General features: G+C 50.1%; 1 protein-coding gene across 1 annotated transcript in view; it reads left to right on the forward strand.

Annotated features, from left to right (window-relative positions):
• CACNA1E (calcium voltage-gated channel subunit alpha1 E) overlaps positions 1 to 21,227 on the forward strand; it is a 353,537-nt gene that overhangs the window by 100,540 nt on the left and 231,770 nt on the right. Inside the window, exon 3 of the mRNA XM_090047888.1 lies at positions 17,003 to 17,269. Coding sequence (XP_089904014.1) covers positions 17,003 to 17,269 — 267 coding nt within the window. The remainder of the gene's footprint in view (positions 1 to 17,002; positions 17,270 to 21,227) is intronic.

A 21,227-nucleotide genomic window follows, 5' to 3' on the forward strand; every position in this document is an offset into this window, starting at 1 on the left:
CTATCACCTGGACAAAGGGGAAGAGATTAATATCGTATATCTTGACTTTAAAAAAGCCTTCAATCTGGTATCCCATGATCACCTCTTAGCAAAACTGGCCAACTGTCACCTCGGCTTCTCCACGATCTGCTGGCTGGGGAATTGGCTAAGTGGTTAGACCCAGAGAGTGGTGGTTGATGAAAGTCAATCGTCGTGGTGCCCTGTGACCAGTAGGGTCCCTCAAGGCTCTATCCTTGGACCCATATTGTTCAACGTTTTCATTAAAGATGTGGACATTGGCATCAGAAACGGATTGGCCAAGTTTGCTGATGACACCAAACTTTAGGGTAAAGCGTCCACACCTGAGGACAGGAGGGCAATCCAGGCTGACCTTGGCAGGCTCAAGAAATGGGCAGATGAGAACCTGATGGCATTTAACACCGAAAAATGCAAGGTTCTCCACCTTGGGAGGAAAAACCTGCATCATGCTTATATGCTCGGCAGTGCCACACTGGCTAGCACTATGGATAAAAGGGACTTGGGGGTCATGATTGACCACAAGATGAACATGAGCCTTCAATGTGATGCTGCAGCTGTAAAGCAAGCAAAATGCTAGCTTGCATCTATGCATGCTTCTCAAGCAAATCCCAGGACATCATTCTCCCATTGTACTTGGCCTTGGTGAGGCCACAGCTGGAGTACTGTATCCAGTTTTGGGCTACACAATTCAAAAAGGATGTGGAGAAGCTTGAGAGGGTGCAGAGAAGAGCCACGTGCATAATCAGAAGTCAGGAAAACAGAACTTATGATGAGAGGCTGAGAGCCATGGGGCTCTTCAGCCTGGAAAAGCACAGGCTCAGGTTGATTTGATGGCCACCTATAAGTTTATCAGGGGTGACCACCAGGATCTGGGGGAATGTCTGTTCACCACCGTGTCCCAAGGGACGACAAGATCGAATGGTCACAGACTCCTGTGACCATTTCAGGCTGGATGTAAGGAAGAGCTTCTTTACTGTCCGAGCCCCCAAGGTCTGGAACAGCCTGCTGCCGGAGGTGGTTCAAGTACCTACTTTGAACACCTTCAAGAGACATTTGGATGTCTATCTTGCTGGGATCCTATGACCCCTGCTGACTTCCTGCCCTTTGGGCAGGGGGCCAGACTCAATCTTTTGAGGTCCTTTCCAGCCCTAATGTCTATGGAAAAAAAAGATAGATGTTCCATATTTTTTGTGGAAACTGTAGCTGGTTTGCCACTTTATGGTGCCATAAATCAGCTGAATGTGTATCACTGTTACTATTTATGCTGTGATTAATACATTAATTGCACCATATCTATAACGTGTCAGGGGCCTGCCAAGTAGATTGCCCCAAGACTAAGGATTCTGTAACTTCAGGGTCTTTGGGTCAGGCTGGCTTGATGCTAGATCTCTGTCCTTGAGGTAGTTCGCCAAGAATGCAGTAGGGTTTTGTGGATGACCTGGCTTAGATCCAGCTAAGACTCTTTGACCCCAGCTATTTAGAATGAATTATTCTGGGTTTAACAAATTGGTGTTTTCTGATGAATCTTCCTTTGTTGGAACATTTCTGGTCAGGTCTGCCCGTAAATACCGTGAGAAAATACACTCAAATTTGGTCAGTTAATTAGCCTTAGAATAACTGCAGCTTACACATGCTCAGTAGAGACCTAGGTTTTTAACTGCTTGAACCTTTCACAGCTTCTTCGGTTGACCTCAGAGTGGAACTAAGCATGGCACAACTCAAAGCACTATGAAATGACTGCTTGGCTTGGGTGGCCCCAGGTGCCAGAACCAAGGCTAGGAAGCTTTCCGTGCTCTCAGTAACCCTGCTAGCATCCCCCTAATTCCCAAGCAAAGGAAGTAAATGGAAGAGCGGGAAAGGAATTTGTCTGGGCATGGTTTCATCGATTTCATAGATTTCATAGACATTAGGGCTGGGAGGGACCTCAGGAGATCGAGTCCAGCCCCCTGCCCAAAGGGCAGGAAGTCAGCTGGGGTCATAGGATCCCAGCAAGATAAGCATCCAATTTACTCTTGAAGCTGGGGGAAATGTTGCTTTTAGAATCCACTGGAGACAGAAGGGAAAGTCTTCTGTGGCACTGAAATATGTTATTGGTAATGTATGCACTCCTGTGCACCTTCATCTTGCCCAAACATTTCCCCTTAAGTTCTTCTTTTTTATGCCTTTAATATTTTGAATAGGTGCACTGTGCCCTGTCATGACCTTATCTGCCGCCATACCAAGTTCTTGTTAGCTAATATTATATAGCTACTAGGCAGTCAACTGTGAACAACAAGGCTATAAGCACTCAGCCCAGCCTTGAGATGTGTGTCATACTTTAATTTGTCATTCTCCCCATCATCCCCATTTTATATTCTTGAGGGACGAGAGTGCAACATGAAACAAGTTCCTATTAGCTCCCATGCAGACTGTGCTGACCCTCCCTGTGGGTTTCTTCCAAGTATCATTCTATTTTTAAAGAAAACCGAGAGCAAACAGGACTGAAAGCTTTGGAGAGGCTGGTGAGCATGGTTCCAGGTGGCTGGAGAAGGGAAGGTGCCTCTACTGTATCTTGCAATTGCGACACTTGTGGCATTATATAGCTGATCTTGCTGCTTCCATATCACAATCCTGATTGTTCCAGTGCTACAAATGCTGTTCTGTGCTCTTCCTGCAGAGGAAGTGCACTGTGGATGCTTAGTACATTAAAGTCACTTACACAGCTTGACCTCTTGGAAAGCTGCATCTGTCAGCTATAATTTATTTTATGACCCAATGTATTTAAGAAAGCTGTTTTGTTTGTAGCTTATGGACTGAGTGGAGATGCTCAAATACCATGGGTGATATGCAAGCTTATTAAAAACTTGGCTGGAGAAGGGTACACAGTTTCACAGATTTCATAGACATTAGGGCTGGAAGGGACCTCGGAAGATCATCGAGTCCAGCCCCCCGCCCAAAGGGCAGGAAGTCAGCTGGGGTCATAGGATCCCAAAATTATTATAAGATATTAAATCCCAAAATTATTATAAGGTATTAAAAGGCTGGTATGGTGGAACACTGCTGGAGTGCTCACTACTTTGAGGGTTTGTGCAGGCTGCAGAGGAGCCTCCAAGGGGAGTGGCAGAGAGACACCCCGCTTAGAAGGATTTTAAGGGGGGAGGTGGGTGGTGGCACACCTGTGGGTGCCTGACACTGTAAGGGCCTGAGCAGGCTTCCAGGGTCCCTTTACACTGCTTTAAGAGGCCTTAACAGGGTTTGAAAAATGTCATTCATGCCTACTTTAAAGCCCCTGCCCAGTGCCAGGGCAGTCTAATGAGGCCTAAATGTGCTTCGTTGTCTTAACTGGCAGGTTATTACAGGTTTACCAGTATGTGGAGCTTGTGATCTCTGTCTTCTAAACACTCATGGCTTTACTGAAGAACAGTAAAGAGAGAGAAAAGAGGTAGATTATACAGTGGTTGATCTCTGTTATGACATTTAATCTGACTTGTGAAGACACCCTTATCATCTCTCCTTTTACTTGGAAAGGCAAATGTCATAAGAGATCAGCCACTGAGAAGTGTGTGTGTGGCAGAGAGGGGGAGGAGAGGGAAGAGAGAGATTCACCCATTGGTTCTGTTCCCAGCTCTGCCACAGGCTTGCTGCACAGCCTTGGGCAAGTTACTTAGTCTCTCTGTGCTCTCTATACAAACATTATGTGGCTTATCTGCATCTCTGGGGCATTGAGAATCTTCTTTCAGTGCTCTCAGTGCTTTTTCAGATCCTGGGAGGGAAGAAACTCTAAAGTGTCTCACACTCTATGCATTTCTCAACCTAATCTATTTGGTTTGTGTCATTTTTTATCTGGATTTGAGGATTCTAAGGGTAGATACAGATAAGCAGGAGGGGATTTGAATGTCATGCTGTCTCATCTTTGTAGGATTTTTCTCTTCAGACCTGCGTCTCAGCAAACACATCATCAGGATGAAGTATATGCAAATGTTATTTGCACGTGCATGCATGCTTAGAGTTGTGCTTTGAAACAGGGCACAGAAAATCAAGGGCCTTGGCCCTGATCTTAATCACAAACTGGGTATAAAACCGTATTAGATTGGGATGGTGGAAATTTAAGGCTGTGTTGTTCAGGTGAAAATGCCAACACAGGTCACAGAGTAGTGGAAAGGCAGGCTTCTTGGGGAGGATTTCAAAGGCACCAGGCATTCATTGAAAGTCAATGAGCACTATCTCACGGCCATCTGTGCCTTTGAAATTCACCCCCCTCAGTTGCAAGGGCTTCTAGTGAGGAGCGGGGATAGAGTTAGTACCAAAGAATAGCAGGAAGCCCCACTTCCAAATTGTGAGGTGTGATGCTTGTTCATCATAGAAGAAAGCAAATTACAAGGTTATTTTATGTTTTCCTCTTGGGAATGACAGTAACATTGATTTTTTTTTTTTTTTTTTTTTAAATCAGAAGTTTGATTCCTAGGGTCTTTGTAATGAACAGCAGCAGTGTGCATGGATGGTGGTAGCTTTGTGCTGTTATATAGAAAATTACATATTTAACTTAATGTGGCTTTGAATTTTTCTCCCTCCCTCTGTTTTGACATTGAACTTGGTGGCTGGCATGGTTGTGTCGGGTAAATGGCTGAAGGAGGTTGTGGCAGTTAGTTAAATTTGGATGCATAATTTATAGCTTTGTATTAATTTTACAGGCCTCTGTGATCTCTTTCCTCTGTATAATTTCTTTTTAAATAAGTTATGTGATTGGCCGTGAGAAGTCAGCAGCTCAGGTCTGTCTAGGTGACATGTCCAGGCATTTATCCAAGAGGATGGTGTTTGGGAGTCATTAGCACTAACAAAGGGAAGTCTAATAACCATGTAGGCAGCTCATGAGCGTGAGCGGGTTGTAGGCAGTAACATGAGTCAGACAAAACTGTTACTTGAAAAAGACTGTTAATGAGCATACAGCAGAAAGGAAATACCTATCTTTGTCTGGACACTAGGAAGAGGTAATCCCCAGACCCCCTTGATTTAACACCTCAGCTTCTGAAACCTCAGGGCTATAGTGAATCTGTGGTTAGGGTGAAACTTGGGCACAGTTTGAGAGAAATCTTTGTGGTTGTGGAGAAAACAGGGTATTTGCTGGTATTTGGAGCCAAATTCCACTGAAGCATCCCATGGGCAGTAGCAGAGAATTGAGTCCAAAGCCCTTCTGCAATGTATTTTTGTTCAGATTTTCCTTAACTCTGCAGCTTAAGTTTAAGGCTATTATAGTACTCAGCCAGCCAGGGTCAGAGGTGTACACCAACATGTATATCAAGCAACTGAAAAACCTCTGGTTTTCAGTGCCCCAAAAGAGGGTGACATCTTTCCCCATAGCAGCGAATCTCCAGCCACTGCTCCTGCACTGTCCATCATCACTGCTTCTCTACCCTCCCCAGAGCAGGAGTGTGGAAGGTGCAGGGTGTTGTGGGCAAGAGTGAGGCACCCCTCAGTTCCATTCCCGTGCTACCTCCCCCCAATTTAGTGTCTGGGGTTCGTGCCAGTTACACTACTGGTCAGGGTGATGCCACTTCCTTTAGTTGGGTTATTTATTTATTTTCCCCCATAACTGGTAATTTTGTTCTAAAGCAGCCAGTGCAGGTATTAGAGGAGGGCTGAACCAGGAGCAGTTATTCTGTGTGCAAACCGTAGGCCCAAGGAAGTGTAGGTGAGTGGAGCCACCACACCATGGGGTGGAGATTTTCTGATGCATTTAGATTTTCTGAGCCCCAAATGTAATCGCAAAATCAGGGGTGGGAGAGCAGGGCATCAGCTCCAGGGGCTGATTGAGCGGGGGTTCCAGAATGGCAGCTCCTGGGAAGCCTGTGCCACCATAGCAGCACCTTTTTTGTGAGGAAGTAAGCCTTTGGCAACCGTCATACCCTTACCCCTCCACCTGGAGTGCTAAAATTCCTAGTTATGCCTCTGGCTGAATATTTCATGCAAAACATTCCTAGTTCCAAGAACTTTACCCAGAGGCAGGTTCCTCACAGAATCTGTCTGTATTCCTGTTGGACTGCCCCAGGCCTAGAGACTTGCTAAGTATTTCCATGGTCTGTAACTCTGGAACAAACTCACCAAGCAAAATGGCTCCAGAGCCACAGACCCTGCAATTCTGGGGTCTGTGGCAGATTTGCCAGGTGTGTGCCTGTCCTGGAGCTGGGGATGATGGAGGCTCAGGCTTCCTGGCCCAGGATGAGTCCACCTGGGTTATTAGCTGGAAGCTTGGGGTTCCTGGTCTTGGAACAACCTGTCTAGTGGGTCAGCATGGGAGCTGGGAACTTTGGAAGTGCAGTTTGCTGATGGAAGTGCAGCTTGCTCCAGGGCCTGCTGCATGGAGGCAGGCTTGTTAAGCAGTTCCCAGCAAAGGGGACCCCTCTGAATTCCAGAATCCAAGGCTTTGGGGCAGCCAGGCATGCTGGAGCCTCCAGGGTCTCTGCCATGGGTCTGGGAGCTTGAAAACCCCTTGTGGGGCAGGGCTCCTCAAATTTTCAGGCTTCCTTCCTGCTCTAAAGCTGAGACTCAGAGGTATTGGGGCAGGCTTCCAGGGTTATTCCCTCCAGGACAGTGTACATGATAGAACTTCTTGAGAGCCCTGCATCCTGGGTGTTGCCTTCAGATGTTCAGTGAAATAGATAAGAACTTCAGTTTTACTGAACAGCTGCAGGACTGGGGAGCTTTTAGGGTGCAGGATCTTAGGGAAATGTGAGTTTTTTAGTCCTATTCAGTTGAAAATGTAAGTCCCTGCAAAATGGGGATTCTGCTTGGCACCCAGCTTGAGCCAAAAGGTGGGAATTACTGTAGGAGCAAGGGGAGCCAAATGTCTTGAAAGGCTGTAGACAATGTGACAGAAAGCAAGCAGGTAGGATCATAGGATTGTCTATTCCTAATCACACCTAGAATCCAGGCAGTCTGGCATTCTGCCCCTGATACTGATGCCTATCTAAAGCAGGGGCAGGCAATGTTTTTTGGCTGGAGTGCCAAAAAACCCCACAATGTCTACCTTGGAAGGTGCCCGAGTGCCGGTGATGCAAAATATTGCGGTTCGTTTCTTTTGGAGGCTCGCAAATAATAATTCTCAGGCACACACTATTAGCAGCACAAAAGGTGTATTTGCAAATAGGGTCAGAGCAGAGACAGAAAATCTCAAATTGCTCTGCCCCTGAGGAAATCTGCAGCAGATACTATATGCTCTCCCTCCTGGGCACGTGTGCAGAAACAGGAACTCTTACAACTCATTTCCGGTTCATATAAACATATATGTGATCACGTCACTTCATTCGTCGCATGTATATTATAATTAACTACTTAGGTATGTGGGGCGGATAGGCGTATATGCATCAGGTAATTACGCACGCTCAGAAAGCTCTCTAGGTCACCAAGAGTTGAAATCCCCCCCTCCCTTTCAAGGACACAGTCAGTTGAATTCCAGCTTCTGTAATCTGCATGTGAAAGTCAGGGGGAGTGTGGGGGTAGAGAGTAATTTAGCATTAGAAAAGCTAGCAGTGGCCAAGGGAGAGGAATGTCCTTGGCAGTGTTTCTTCTTATCAGGTACGAGATGCAAACTGTGCAGTTCTAACAATATTTCTAACACCGGCATGCCAGAAAAATAAAATGAAGGAGTGGGGGTACATGGCAGAATGCACTGCATATTAGTATATTTAATAATCATAAATATTGCCTTCGTGTATTCCTTTTTTGTTGAGCATGTTGCAATGAGAGAGAGAAGAAAAGAGACAAATGAGAGAAAGAGGAGAGAGGGAAAGAAAAAGAGCGCGCGCGCACATGTGTACGCGCACAGAACCAGACAGACAGACAAACAAACGCAGAGAACCAGATGTGCAGGAGCATGGAGCTGGGCTCCTGGGCCACTGGACAGAGTTCGACCCAATGATGCCCTGGTCCTGCCAGAGCTCCTGTGCTTCCCTGGGGAGCCAGCCCCTGGGCTGCGGTGCAGCTGGCCAAGCCTGGAGCCTGCCCATCAGCCCAACCACCCAGCTAAGCCCACAAAGGTGCGGTGCTCCTGGGCTTGGAGCAGGTGGGAGTCAGGCAGGCTCAGCTGCAAGCAGCCTGGGTTCTGTGGTTGGCAGCAGCTACCAGAGCCTGAGCAGGCTGCAGTTGGGAGGCTGCAAACAGCTGCTCCAGGTTCCAGCATCAGCTCCATACCGGCGGGTGCATACGCACCTTGGAGCGGAGGGTGGGGATAGGGCCTTAGGCAGCACAACCTTCCTGCTGTCTGCTATGATATGTGCATGCACTTGCTGCCGGCATGGAGCTGATGCCAGGGCTGTAGAGCCTGCTGCAGCTGCCCAGAGCCCCAGGCTCCAGGCTCTGGAGCCCAGTCATCAGCTCTGTGCCAGCAGGGAGGGAGAGGCCGGGGTTGTGCTGCCTCAGGCCCTTCTCCCACCGACTGCTCTGAGGTGTGTGTGTGTGCACCTGCTGGTATGGAGCTAATGCTGGATCCTGGAGCAGATGTTTACAGCCTCCTGGCTGCAGCTGGCCCAGGCTCTGGGTAGCTGCTGCCAGCCACAAAGCCTGGTTTGCTTGCAGCAGGGCTTGCAGCTGCCTGCTGGGAGCAGCTTGGGCTTTGTGGCTGGCAGCAGCTACCTAAAGCCCAGGCTGGCTGTGGCATGCCAAGCAAAATGGCCTTGCATGCTGTGCTCAGCACACGTGCTGGGGTTGCTGACCCTGATCTAAAGTTTTGGAGGAGGTGACCCAGCATTGGTCCCATGAAGGAAATCCTTCTTTTCTGACCCCTGCAGGTAATGAATTTATGCCCAGAAGCTACAGCTATAGCTGTAGCCTATATCTATATTTATGCCTACACATTTTGTTCTTCATTATAAATATTTTACAGCCCTTTTACAATCCAGCTGTGGTACTATACACAACTCTAATGTGATACTAAGCATTCTTTTTCTGTAACAGGCAGTATTTTATAAAAGGCAGTGGGATGCTAGAAGTCAGCTTTTAATGCAAGGGTATAACTAATCAAAGATTCCAGAACAGCATAAGCCAGGAAAGCAGTGTCTTCTCTATCCTCCTAACCATGAGTGACTTTTTAATCTATCAGTCTTCATCTTAGGTTTACTTAGCTGCACTGTCCCTGCAGAATACAAGGATGGCAGTGGTGAGGTACACTTTGTTTCAAACTTTTGAAACGAATCAAAGCTGAAAAGAAGATTATATTTAAAACATCATGAGCCTTTTGTGTTTTTGTTTTGCTGTCTGATAGTTTCTCTCCTTTGTTTTGTTCATTCTGAAATGGGACAATGATGATAAATATGTATGAGAATTCTGACCATGATGATTAGCAGTAGCACAATAGTGCCTGGGTTGGGAACAGCATTCTGTCATGCTTGGTAGACACAAGAACATTGCAAGGGACAGCCCCAACCCTTGAGATCTTAGTCTTGACAAAATAGAAAAAGAGTGGGCAAATGGGAGTATAGCTATATCCATAGTTCAGGTGGGGAACTGAGAGACGGAGATTAGTAAAGATGTGAAGGCAAAGAGAGGTGAAAGGTTAAACTTCTTTAAAAAGGAGAGGGAGCTGTTATGCAATTGAATTGGGTGTAACTTGCATGTGTCTGTTCCTGTTCTGTGGTAAGCGAAGCTAAACCTTGTTTCATTCATGGTCACCATAGAATCATAGAAGTAGGGTCAGAAGGGACCTTGTAGATCTTCAAGTCTGACCCCCTGCCTGGGCAGGAGAAAAACTGGGCTCAAATGACTCCAGCCAGGTAGGCATCAAGCCTCTTCTTAAAGACCCCCAGGGTAGGAGCCAGCACCACTTCTCTTGGAACTTGGTTCCAGATCCTAGCCGCCCTGACCGTGAAGTAGTTCTTATGGATGTCTAATGTAAACCTACTCTCCAACAACTTATGGCCATTATTCCTTGTCATGCCAGGGGGCTCTAGGGGAAACAGTGTCTCTCCCAAACCCTTCTGGTCCCCCCTAGTGAATTTATAGACAGTCACCAGGTCCCCCCTCAGCCTTCTCTTGTGAAGGCTGAACAGGTTCAGGTCCCGTAGTCTCTCATTGTAGAGTCTGCCCTGTAGTCCCCGGATCATGCGGGTGGCCCACCTCTGGACCCTCTCCATGTTGTCCACATCCCTCCTGAAGTGGGGCGCACAGAAGCGGACGCAGTACTCCAGCTGCAGCCTGACCAGCGTCGCATAGACGGGGAGGATCACCTCCTTGACTCTACTTGAGATGCAACTGTGGATGCATGACAAGGTCTGGTTAGCCGTGCCAACCGTGACTTCTCATTGTCAGCCCATGTTCATCTTGGAGTCAATAATGACTCCAAGATCCCTTTCTGCCTCCGTGCGCTCAAGAAGGGAGTTTCCCATCTTATCAGTGTGCTGCTGGTTACTACTGCCCAAGTGTAGCACCCTGCACTTGTCAGTATTGCAGCCTATCCTGTTTTTGTTAGCCCACCCCTGTAACCTATCCAGGTCTTGCTGCAGTCTTTCCCTCCCTACTAGCATGCTCACCTCACCTCAAATTTTGGTATCATCAGCGAATTTAAACGGGTTGCTTTTCACCCCATCGTCCAAATCGCTGATGAAGAGATTGAACAGCATGGGCCCAAGGACTGAGCCCTGGGGAACTCCTGGGTTACTTTATTTACTATGAGTTAAGAGTAGGAAGACTACACAGATCAGCTGATGTGGACTCACAAACTGTAAGTCCTGCTTGTTAAAATAAAGTAATTATGTGTGTCTGTCTACAAACATAGTCTATTCTATTTTTATAGTTTTTTTATACCACACTTCTCACCAGGATCCGAGCACCTTCATTAACATGACTAAAAACTTTCACGTGTTTGTTGCATCATACCCTTCTCAGTGGTAGAGCTGTGCAGAGAACAGTTAGATATACATTCACACACACATATGCCCACATACATGCTGCTATAAGTCTGTAGCAGAGAAGGTGAGGGAAAAGAAATGTGCCTTGCATTTTGAGCCGGAGGTGCCAAGGTTTGCAGTGTCCCTGGGAGTTTTCACTCTATAGTCCCTGAGCTGCTCTGCAGAAAGTCCTGTTTCATTTTTAAACAGACTGGCAGAGCAAGGAAACAAGTCCAAGTACCCCTTCACCCGCCCCAGTGCTTTCACATAGAGCCATCCACCCCATTACAACAAGCCTGATCCAAGATACTTTGAAGTCAGTGGGAATGACTTCAACTGGTTTTAGATCAAAGTCAGTTTGCTGTGAAGTTCCCCGCAGCTCCAAACTGCTTCTGGCCCTGTGCTCTCTGACCAAGCTGATACTTTGCTTTTCCTCCCTGCCTTGTGCTCCCTGCCTGATCTGATGCTCTGCTTTCTGCTCCCTGCCTGTTCTGCGTTTGTGCTGCCTGTCCCCTCCCCAGTTTGCTGCATGCTATACAGAAGCTGCCTGTGCCACTTGTGGCGCTTGTCGCAGGCTGGCTACCCCAGTTTTAGATCATTATGTGGGAATGGCATTTGGTAACAGGAAGCGTCCAGAAGGAGAACAGGATTTAAATTTGTACTCCTTTTACCTTTTCTGAGAAGTTGTTGTTGTCACTGTCATGTCCTGGTAATGTGAGATGCCTGTCGGATGACACAGTAATGTCACTTTGTGAAGAGGGAGGCTGGCCTGTTGACTGCTCTTCAGTTGCAAAGATGTCATAAAAACAGCCAGTAGATGGCACTCTGGCAGCAGAAAGACTTTTAGCATGCAAGTAAACCTATTCTAGGGAGAGATGCTGAAGACCTGTTGCCTCATGCAACTGGGGAAACATCCCTATGGTGCCTGCAGATCAGGACTTTGAAATGGCCCAGTGGTGTTCAGTGGGCTGGCCTTGCACGTTTTTGAACGCTGAAGAGATTAGGAAAATGTCAAAGCTTGCAGGTCCCCATATCCTGGTAATTTTAGAGTAACATTCCAAATGATGGCATGTTACTACTGTCGTCTGTGTTCCTGTGCGGGTTTGATCCTGCTCCCAGTGAAGTCGGTTACAAAACTTCCACTGGCTTCAGGGGTGTATGGTCAGGTCCACATCTTTAAAAAAAAAAAAAAAAAAAAAAAAAAATAAGGGCCTATGATAAAATATTGCCTTCCAAAGAATGGGGGCAAACTTTTAGTGGGAGGGGGAGCTGCTGCTCAGGATTGTGCTTTGGCTAACAGGGCAACTGTTATATATGCATGATGCTGTAGCAGTATATCTTAGCTAAGTCGCATTGACTTTAACCTAGAATGAGGTAGGGTTAAAACTGGAGCAGTTTTGGTACACCTATATTGCTACAGCATCACGCAGGTGGTTCTGTCAATACCCTTTAGTATCAGTACAATTATTATGTCTGTCTAAGCAAGGTCAGGCCATGAGCAGGCAGATATATTGATGCCCTGCTCCCCAGCCTGGTTCTGGAACTTATTAGTTTCTCATCCCCAAATCCTTCCACATGCAGAGGGCTCTCCACTCCACTGCCTTTCCCTCCTACCTTCCTCCTTCTCTCTTTCATTCACAAAACATTTCACCAGCTCTGAATGTGTAGGCCCTTCGTGATGTTTAAACATCTGTGTGCTAGTCACGTTTCCCACTGGCCAGCAGTATACCAGCAGAGCTGTGTGCCGGGTTGGAAGCCATTACACAGCATGGTAATGATCCTCTTGGGAAATGGATTCTGCACCTTGTTGGTGGCCGGGACAATTTTGCTTCAGAATCTTCAGCACTTCTTATGAGAAGCATCTCTCTCTCTCTCTCTCTCCCCTTTTATTCCATACCAGAACAAAATAATATTCTATCTGGTACCCTGTGGAGGGACGTGAGGCCTGTTGGTCACTATGGCATAGGGGGACTACTCCAGAATCAGCTACATCCCATGAAAGACCCCATGTCCTTGATGCCTACTGGGAAGGTGTAGGGAGCTATTCCCCCATTCTTTCCAATTCTGGGGACAGGAGGGAGGATGAAGAGGTCCAAGGAATCATTCCATCTACTTTCATTGAAGAAATCAGGTTATCTTTGTCCTGGAGGTGTCTGGAGCCATACTGTGTGTGTGAAACAGCAGGACAGGTGGAGAATGTTGAAGCCCTTTTCCCCCACTGCTATCCATTCAGTCAGAACATGCCTGATTTGATTAATAATGAGAGCCCAGCATTGTCCCAGTGAAAGTACAAAGCTCATCTATGAACAAACCTGATGCAAATGAGAAAACACTTGGACCTCCAAGCAACTCAAGTCAGAGAGCTCAGATATGATGAGATGGGAGCTTGGCTGGTCTGGGGCTCAGTATTGGGCAATTTGCCAGACTACAGGCTTAATTAACATGAGCTTAAATGGTTGAAATAGGAACAGCAACATCATTCCTAATGTGGCGCAGGAGGGGAGGGAGAAAATTGTAATTGACTTGCTTAGGGAAGCATCTTGTCTGAAGTGAATCCACTGGACTGGATTCAGCAGCCATCAATACTGCCCCCCAGACTTAGCAAAGTGTTGGCAATAGCTGGGAACCACTTCTGAGACTGGCTTGCAAGGCAGTGGGCCAAGCCCGTCACTGCAGCAGCTCTGACGTTAACAGTGACCCAAGGGTGGAACGAGCCCAGTGAGCCCAAATATTTGTCTTCCTTTTCCCTCCCTTGTTTAAAACATCTAAACTAGGGATGGGCAATTATTTGGGCTGGAGGACTTTTTGGGGAGTTTTGGTAAGCTGTTTTGGGCTGGAGGGGTGGGGTGCTGACCCAGACTAGCACAGTGGGGGTGGAAGGTGCTGACCTAGTGTGGTGGATGGGGGAGGGGGAGCAACTGATCCTAGCTGGCCTGGGCTTGTCCACCCTGCACCCACTGCAGAGTGGGTGAGTGGGGTTTGACCCCATCCCTGGACTGGGCAAGACCAAGGGACCCACCACGGGCCAGATAAAATCCCTTGTTGGGCTGAATCTGACTGACAGGCCATATTTTGCCCACCTCTTCTCTAAACCCTCTGCAGACTAGGTATTGTGTCTATTTCCTTATAAGGGCTGAGAGAAACCTGTGTGTATGGGGATGCAGGACAGAAATTCTTAGTCTTGCAGACACAAGAAAGGGAAACATTTGGATGTAGATTTGCTCAGAGCTGAGTGCACCATGGAAAGCAGTTGACCAGACCTTTGGCTGTGGCAAAGAAGTAAGGGTGGATGTGCATGCAACAGTGGTTTCAGTTTACCATTGCCTTCCCCAACCCCAGTCTGGCTTTGCACTAGTCAGGTTCTGTAGCCTATATTACAACAGATTAAGGGTTATCTTAAAAGTTTACCAACTGTTGACTGCCTGAGCAACCAGTGTAGCTTCTGGGGACCTAAGGCACAGGGAGAATTGACTGCTTCTGTACCAGTGTTATGCCAGCATCTAGTGGGGTGATTTACTTGTGACTAGCTGAACGGCTTTTGGGCCATGCTACCTGACTAGTTACAATGATGCCGTTGCACAGTCCAGAATTTGGGTCCATTTTTCAAATTCAGTTGGGAATTTTGAGTCTCACATGCTGGGCAAAAGTGAACGTCAGGCTGTATCTTGCTGTCAGATTTATAGTTTGCAGACTTGTCTTAGCAGTATGTGTACCATTTAGTCTGTCAGCAGAAATAATACCACACGACTTGAGTGAACCCTTTCAGTGCTGTGTGAATTGTGAAAATTGTTCACATGCTTTTTCAAGTCATCTACATTAATTGGAAGAAATTCACTAATTGGTTTGAGGAAAGGAGGAGACTTTCACAAACAATCCAGACACTTTGCCATGGAGGGCATGGGGGAATGAAGTTTGCTGAATTGTTTCCATGCTGTGAATTGTTTATTAAGCTCTGAACCCTCTCATCATTCACTCAGTGTAGGTGTGGGCTTTACCTTGTTGCATGCCCATAAGGTAGCCTCAGTGAAATGGTTCCTGTGTATCTGGGATGGCTTCACTGGAGCCATCAATTATAACTTGATTCCCTGAAAAGTTCATGGCTCTCTGGCTTGGAAGCAGATCAGAACCTGAACAGTCACAAAATCTAAATAGTAAAAGTCTCCTAATAGCTGTTAGTGGTTTTAACCTGCTTAAATGTCCCTCTGATTTTATGCACTAGAGGAGCCCTGGTGCCTTGGATTTTCTTCCATTTTTCCAATAGCCCTTACTTGCCTTTTCATGATATACTAGCAGCAGGGATAGTCAGCCACCTCTTAAAGTTTATTGTTTTGGTTCCTTGGGGAGGGGGGATCCATTGTACAAGGCACTTTTGAGAGACAGAGCGGAAACTATTCCTGCCTTAAAGATTTACCAATTTCAGTATGAAGGGCTGAGTTATTGAAGTGCTCTTAAACAAGGCAGCTTCACACTGATTTGAGAGCCTATGACTGAGATCCAGCATTCACCATCTGTGTTTTCAAAACTGGCTGCTGGTTTGGGGGGGGGGTGTTGTTTTTTGCTGGGGTTGGGGGCTCCATCTTTTTGGATGACCAGCTCAAGACCCCTTGAGTCTATTTTTCTTTTTGGAGGGGCTGAGCTCTCTCAATCTCCCCAGTTGCTGGTGGGAGCTCCTGGGGTTCTGGACCTAGTAACTGAACCCCTCAAAACCCCCTGGCTGCTTTTTGAAAGCCCTGGCCCTCCTGACTGGCTTGTGGCTGGGACGGGGCATCAGGTGTGCGTGTTGCATGGTGGTCCTCACCAGCCTGGTGGTGGGAGCCGGAGGCCACTGAGAATTGGCCTCCCAGAGGCCGGTGAGAATTTCTGTCCTGCATCCCCATACACACAGGTTTCTCTCAGCCCTTACAAGGAAATAGACACAATACCTGGTCTGCAGAGGGTTTAGAGAAGAGGTGGGCAAAATATGTCCTGTCAGTCAGATCCAGCCCACCAAGGGATTTTATCTGGCCCGTGGTGGGTCCCTTGGTCTTGCCCAGTCCAGGGATGGGGTCAAACCCCACTCACCCACTCTGCAGTGGGTGCAGGGTGGACAAGCCCAGGCCAGCTAGGATCAGTTGCTCCCCCTCCCCCATCCACCACACTAGGTCAGCACCTTCCACCCCCCACTGTGCCAGTCCGGGTCAGCACCCCACCCCTCCAGCCCAAAACAGCTTACCAAAACTCCCCAAAAAGTCCTCCAGCTGGCACCCCTCAACCTGTCCCTCCAAGTGTGCCCATCTGTGCTTTGCCTACGTGCCATGTGGGGCTTCAGCGCATAGGCCAGAGAGGGGTGCCGGTGGGGCTGTGGCCTCCAGGCCGAGCAGAGAGCCGGGGGAGGGAGCTCGCGGACACTGGGCCCCCTCCTGTGAGGGGGCCTGGTGCGGGAGGGCTGCCGGGGTGGTGCCCTGCCCCCCACCTCGCCCTGCGCCCAATCAGCGCCCGGCTCTGCCCGGAGCGCGGGAGCGGGGAAGTTTCCTCCGGGAGCCCCGGGCGGCCCCGCTCGCTCCCTTTGTTCCCGGCGGCGCCCCCCTCCCCCCCGCGCCCGGGCCGGGGAAGGCGGGGGCGCTGCCGCTGGGGGCAGGGGCTGTGTGCGGCCGTGCGCGCGCGTGCGCGGTCCCGCGGCCCGGCCCAGGGGAGGCTGCGGCGGGCGGAGGAGCGCGATGGAGCCGGGCGCGGGGAAGTTGGGCGCCGGGCTGTAGCGGCCCGGCCTGCGCGGCCACCTGTTCCCCGCGCGGATGGCGGCGAAGGCGCGGGCGGCGGCGCGCGGCGCCTGCGGGCCGAGAGGCGGGTCCCGGCGCGCCTGAGAGGAGCCTCGGGGCGGCTCCGCGGGGAAGGCGCTGCTGCCTCCCGCGCCCCGGCTCGGCCAGCGGGCATCTCCCGCGGCAGCCGCCTGCGCCCGGCCCCGGCACCGGCCCCGGCACCTGCGGACGCCGAGCGATGCCCTGGGTCGGGGGCTGAAGGGACCGGCCGCCTCCCGGAGCTCCGCGCCGCCTCCCGGGGCATGGAGCGGCCCCAGCGCGGCTGCCTGTAGAGCCGGCGGCGCGGGGAGGGGGTGGGAGCCCCGCTCGGATCACCTCTCTCTTCTCTTCCAGGATGGCGCGCTTCGGGGAGGCGGTGGCCGGCCGCCTGGGCTCGGCGGACGGCGGCTCGGAGCAGAGTAGGAGCCGCCCGGGCGCTGCGGCCCCCGCCGGGGGCACCCCGGGAGCCTTCAAGCAAACCAAAGCCCAGAGGGCCAGGACTATGGCTCTGTACAACCCCATCCCGGTCCGGCAGAACTGCTTCACCGTCAACAGATCCCTCTTTCTCTTCGGGGAGGATAACGTGGTGAGGAAATACGCCAAGAAGCTCATCGACTGGCCATATCCTTTCCCCGCGGGCCTGCGTGTCCGGGCTGGCACATGGCCGGGGCCTGAGCCCGAGCCGGCAGGGGCGTGCGGCGGCAGCTCTCAGGTAAGCTCCTGCCTTCTGCTTCCCCGCCAGCTCCCGCTGGGCCCCTCTCCCCCGCCGGCCTGGCCTGGGCTCGTGGCTCCTGGGCTGCGCCGCCCACCCTCGCCTGCCTGTCTCTTGCCCCGGCCGGGGCGTCTCTTGGGGACAAGGAGCGGCGCCGGGGGTAGGATCACGCCGGTGCCCGCGGGGACCTCACCAACTCCGCAGACTAAGTTTTACTTCCGCCATCCTGGCGGGGCTGGCGGGCGGGGGAGGGCTGGTCCGGTTCCCACTCAGAGCTGAGCTCCTCAGCACCAGCTTAGGGACCCAGGCCTGGTCCCCCACTTAAAAGTGGCTGGTCCGCCCCATGCCTTGATGCACCTCTGTTCCGATCCGAGCCGCCGCAGAGCTGGGCTGCGGCGGGGGAGGGGGGGCGCGGATTGTGGCCCACTCTGCTGGGTGCCTCGTTTCCCTCCCACGTGTCCTTCATTCCGGGCGCTGCCTGCCCTTCCCCGCGCCCTGGGCTCCGAGAGAGGCAAGCGAGCGTGCTGGGGAACAGGCGCTGGCGCACTTGTGGCCCAGGGACGTGCTGAGCTTTCCTGGCCGAGCCCCTCCCCCCCGTTTTGGGTGAAGCCCAGCTTTATTGGGTGCCGGGGGGAGTGTCGCCATGTGATCGTCCCTTGTTCTGGGCTCAGCGTCTCAAGGAGCTCAGCTACTAGCTGCCCCCTACCCCGGACTGGTAGTGCTTGCTGGTCACCCCCCGGTGCCGTCTTGAACGGCTTGCCCTGCCCCCGCCCCTGCGCCCGGCTGTTCAGCACCACGGGCAGCTCCCGCCGCCCGCGCTCCCTGGGCACTCCCCTTTCAGCACCGAGGACAGCTCCGCGCCCAGCACTGCGCAGAGCTCTTCCCTGCGCGCCGCTACACGCGGCCACTCCCTCGGGTGCGGCCCTAGGCCCGGCTCCGTGCACTGTCCTCCTGACGCGCCACCCTCTCGGGCAGCTTCAGCCCTGCTCACAACTCCTAGGCGTCATTAGTACTCCAGAGACGCACCTCTTTGTCTGGCCGGGTAAGACTGCTGCCTTGGCCCCACCCTGCCCACGATCAGTCCTTTCCACCCTTTACCAACCCACCTTTTCTGCACTTGCTGCACATCCTCATTCCTCAAGTCCCCAGAGCAGCCTGTTTTACACCACAGGGAATTTGTGGTCATTGCAAAGTTCAGGACCATGCTTTTGCTTGACCTCTGACGCTATTGTGAACAGTCCCCCAGAAAACACCACTTTTGGAAAATGTGGGCACCCTTGTATGAGCACCATCTCTGTCTTGTGTAATATATATACTTGGGAGGGGAGGAAGTGTTTTAGGGTTGGAGGTAAACTGGGAAGTTTTCCACTAGGGCACATTCCTTGTGCTACTTTCACAGTTCTCTGCATGTTGCCTCCATAATACACAAGGGAGCTAACCTGAAAACTTTGAGATTGCTGTGCTCTTTTGTTTTTTTAACTCTGCCCCAAATTTTGCACTGACAAATGCACGTGGCTTCTGTCATTACCCTTCTCCCCTGAAACTTCTTGGTTAACTTGATAGGTCTCATGGCTCCCTTTCTAAGTGTAAATAGACTTGTCCCTGTACAAAAATCCATGCCTGTCCTACAAAAATGCTGTTCCAAGAAATGCTGTAATTTTGAAACAAAGTCTTAAGATTTGATTACTAGAAACTATGTACAGAAAAGAGGCATGTTAACACTAAGGGCCCAGTTCAGTGAAACTTACACATTTGCTTGTCTAAGATGTTTGCCAAATTGGGGCCAGTCTGGGTTAGTGACATTCTGAAAGCTGTTGGCATATTGGCAGGGCACTTGAGACTGTTAAGGCAAGTGAAAAGCTTTTGGGTATTTGAAGAGCTGCAAAAGTTTGCTAAATACCTCCTATGCTTCACCGACTATTTAAACCTTTTTTGTCTAACAATGCATGGTGTTTGTTTCTGCAATCTGGCCTGGCCTGACAGTGTATAAGCATGTCAGGCATAGCTATTACTCAGAAAGATACTTGCACATCTCTTTGGGTGACTGTGTGGCATTTGTTAGAAGAATAACTCTCATTGTCCAGAATATGCCAAATTATTTATAACATTTGTTCTGTAAAATATAGGTGGGGCTATTAGCTCTGCTTTATTTATAATAGTAACAGTTTATTTATACATTGGTAATGACCAGACCCCACCTCTCCCAAGAATGAGTCAGGGCTCCATTATATAAGGTGCAATATACCATTTTATATAAACACAGTCTCTGCCTCTTACAGTCTGTGTGTAATGGTTTACCACCATACCAAAGAAATTCCATGGCATCATTTATCACAAGAATTTGCAATACATTGTAGTAGTTTAGCTTCTAAATCAGGGGGTGGGCAAAATATGGTCCATGGAGGGGGTTTATCCAGCCCACAACGGATCTCTCAGTCCCATCTGACCCAGGCGCCATCTGGCCCATGATACATCCCACTGCCCCTGGGCACGCAGTAGGGCTGGAGCAGCTCCACAGTTCGGCTCCATTTCCTGGCAGCCCTGGTGGTGGCTACTCCTGACTGCCACTACCAACCCCAGTCCCATGAAGACCAGCTGGGAGCCATGCAGGCAGGGCCTAAGCCCCAAGCTGAGCTTGTAGCTTCGGTCCTGGACTCACCCCCAGACTTGGCCCTGGTCCCAGACCTGATCCCAGTCCTCCCCATTCAGTGGGTTGGGGTCCCTGCAGTGCCTATTCTGAACCCACCCACCCTGGCCACAAGGAATGGTGTCAGCTAGACAGAAGCTGCTGCTAGGTGCAGGGAAGAAGTTGGACCTGGTGGCAGGTGCGGTGGCCACCTCCCACTCGCTGCTTCCAGGCCCTTCTCACTGCAGCTACCCAGAGACCATGCCAGGGCTGCCCTGCAACTCCTCACCACTACCACTGATGCCACCGGTGCTACCTCCAGGCTGCCCCAGGTCCCTATGCTTGGCAGGGTGGCAGTGGCAGGGAGAAGCTGCATGTGGCTGCAGCAAAAAGGGCCATGAGTTGCGAGGGGGAGGCACTTGCACCTGCTGCCATGCCCAGCAGCAACTTCTTCCTAATCATTGTTGCTGCCTCTACACCCAGACCACTGATGCTGAAGCCAGGCAGCAACTGTAGCCCCTCTTTAGGGTAGTACCCCTAGTAGTAGCAGGGCCTCCAGCTGAGTGGCCTCTGCTGAGGCTGCTGCCTGTCTGCACCCATGCCAGCTCCCTACCAACTTGCCTCCCCATGGTCCCATCCCATATAGGGAGGTTTGGTGAGTTGTTACATGATTTGGTGAGCTGTTGCATGGTAACCCAGCACACAGCTCCCAAAAATTCCCTATGTGGCCCCTGGGCCCACATAATTGTCCCCCCCCGTTCTAGATATTTTGTAAATGCAAATGTTAGGTACTGTTCTAATTAAAATAATGGAATCAAGTTAAGTAGTCCTTTTTCCAATAATCTCATCCACCTGAAAGCATTTGTGCTGTTCTTCAGTGCACCACTTGATAACTTTGGCTATCTCTTGTGTAGACTGGGCTATTTTGGCGTTAGCCTTATACGGTGAATGTATGAGTGGGATGAAGTGGAACGTGCATGAAAATGGAAATTGAAACACATTTATGAGAAAATCTCTAGTGGTGTGAATGAAAATGTAATCTCTTCAGCCTCTTAGTTTAATACTGTGACTATTCTTTTTTAGGCTGAGGTATCACCATGTAGGGCAGCAGCAAAATGCCTGAAACAGCCAGAGTTTATATTTCTCTTCAGTGGAGCAAGAGCTCAAAGTACAATAACTTAGGACAGTGCTAACTTTATAACAGAGCCTTAGAATGAGGGGGCACTGAAACTGCATACTAT

The sequence above is a fragment of the Crocodylus siamensis genome, chromosome 5, assembly GCF_052110815.1.
Source record: "Crocodylus siamensis isolate JL-2025a chromosome 5, ASM5211081v1, whole genome shotgun sequence".
NCBI lineage: Eukaryota > Metazoa > Chordata > Crocodylia > Crocodylidae > Crocodylus > Crocodylus siamensis.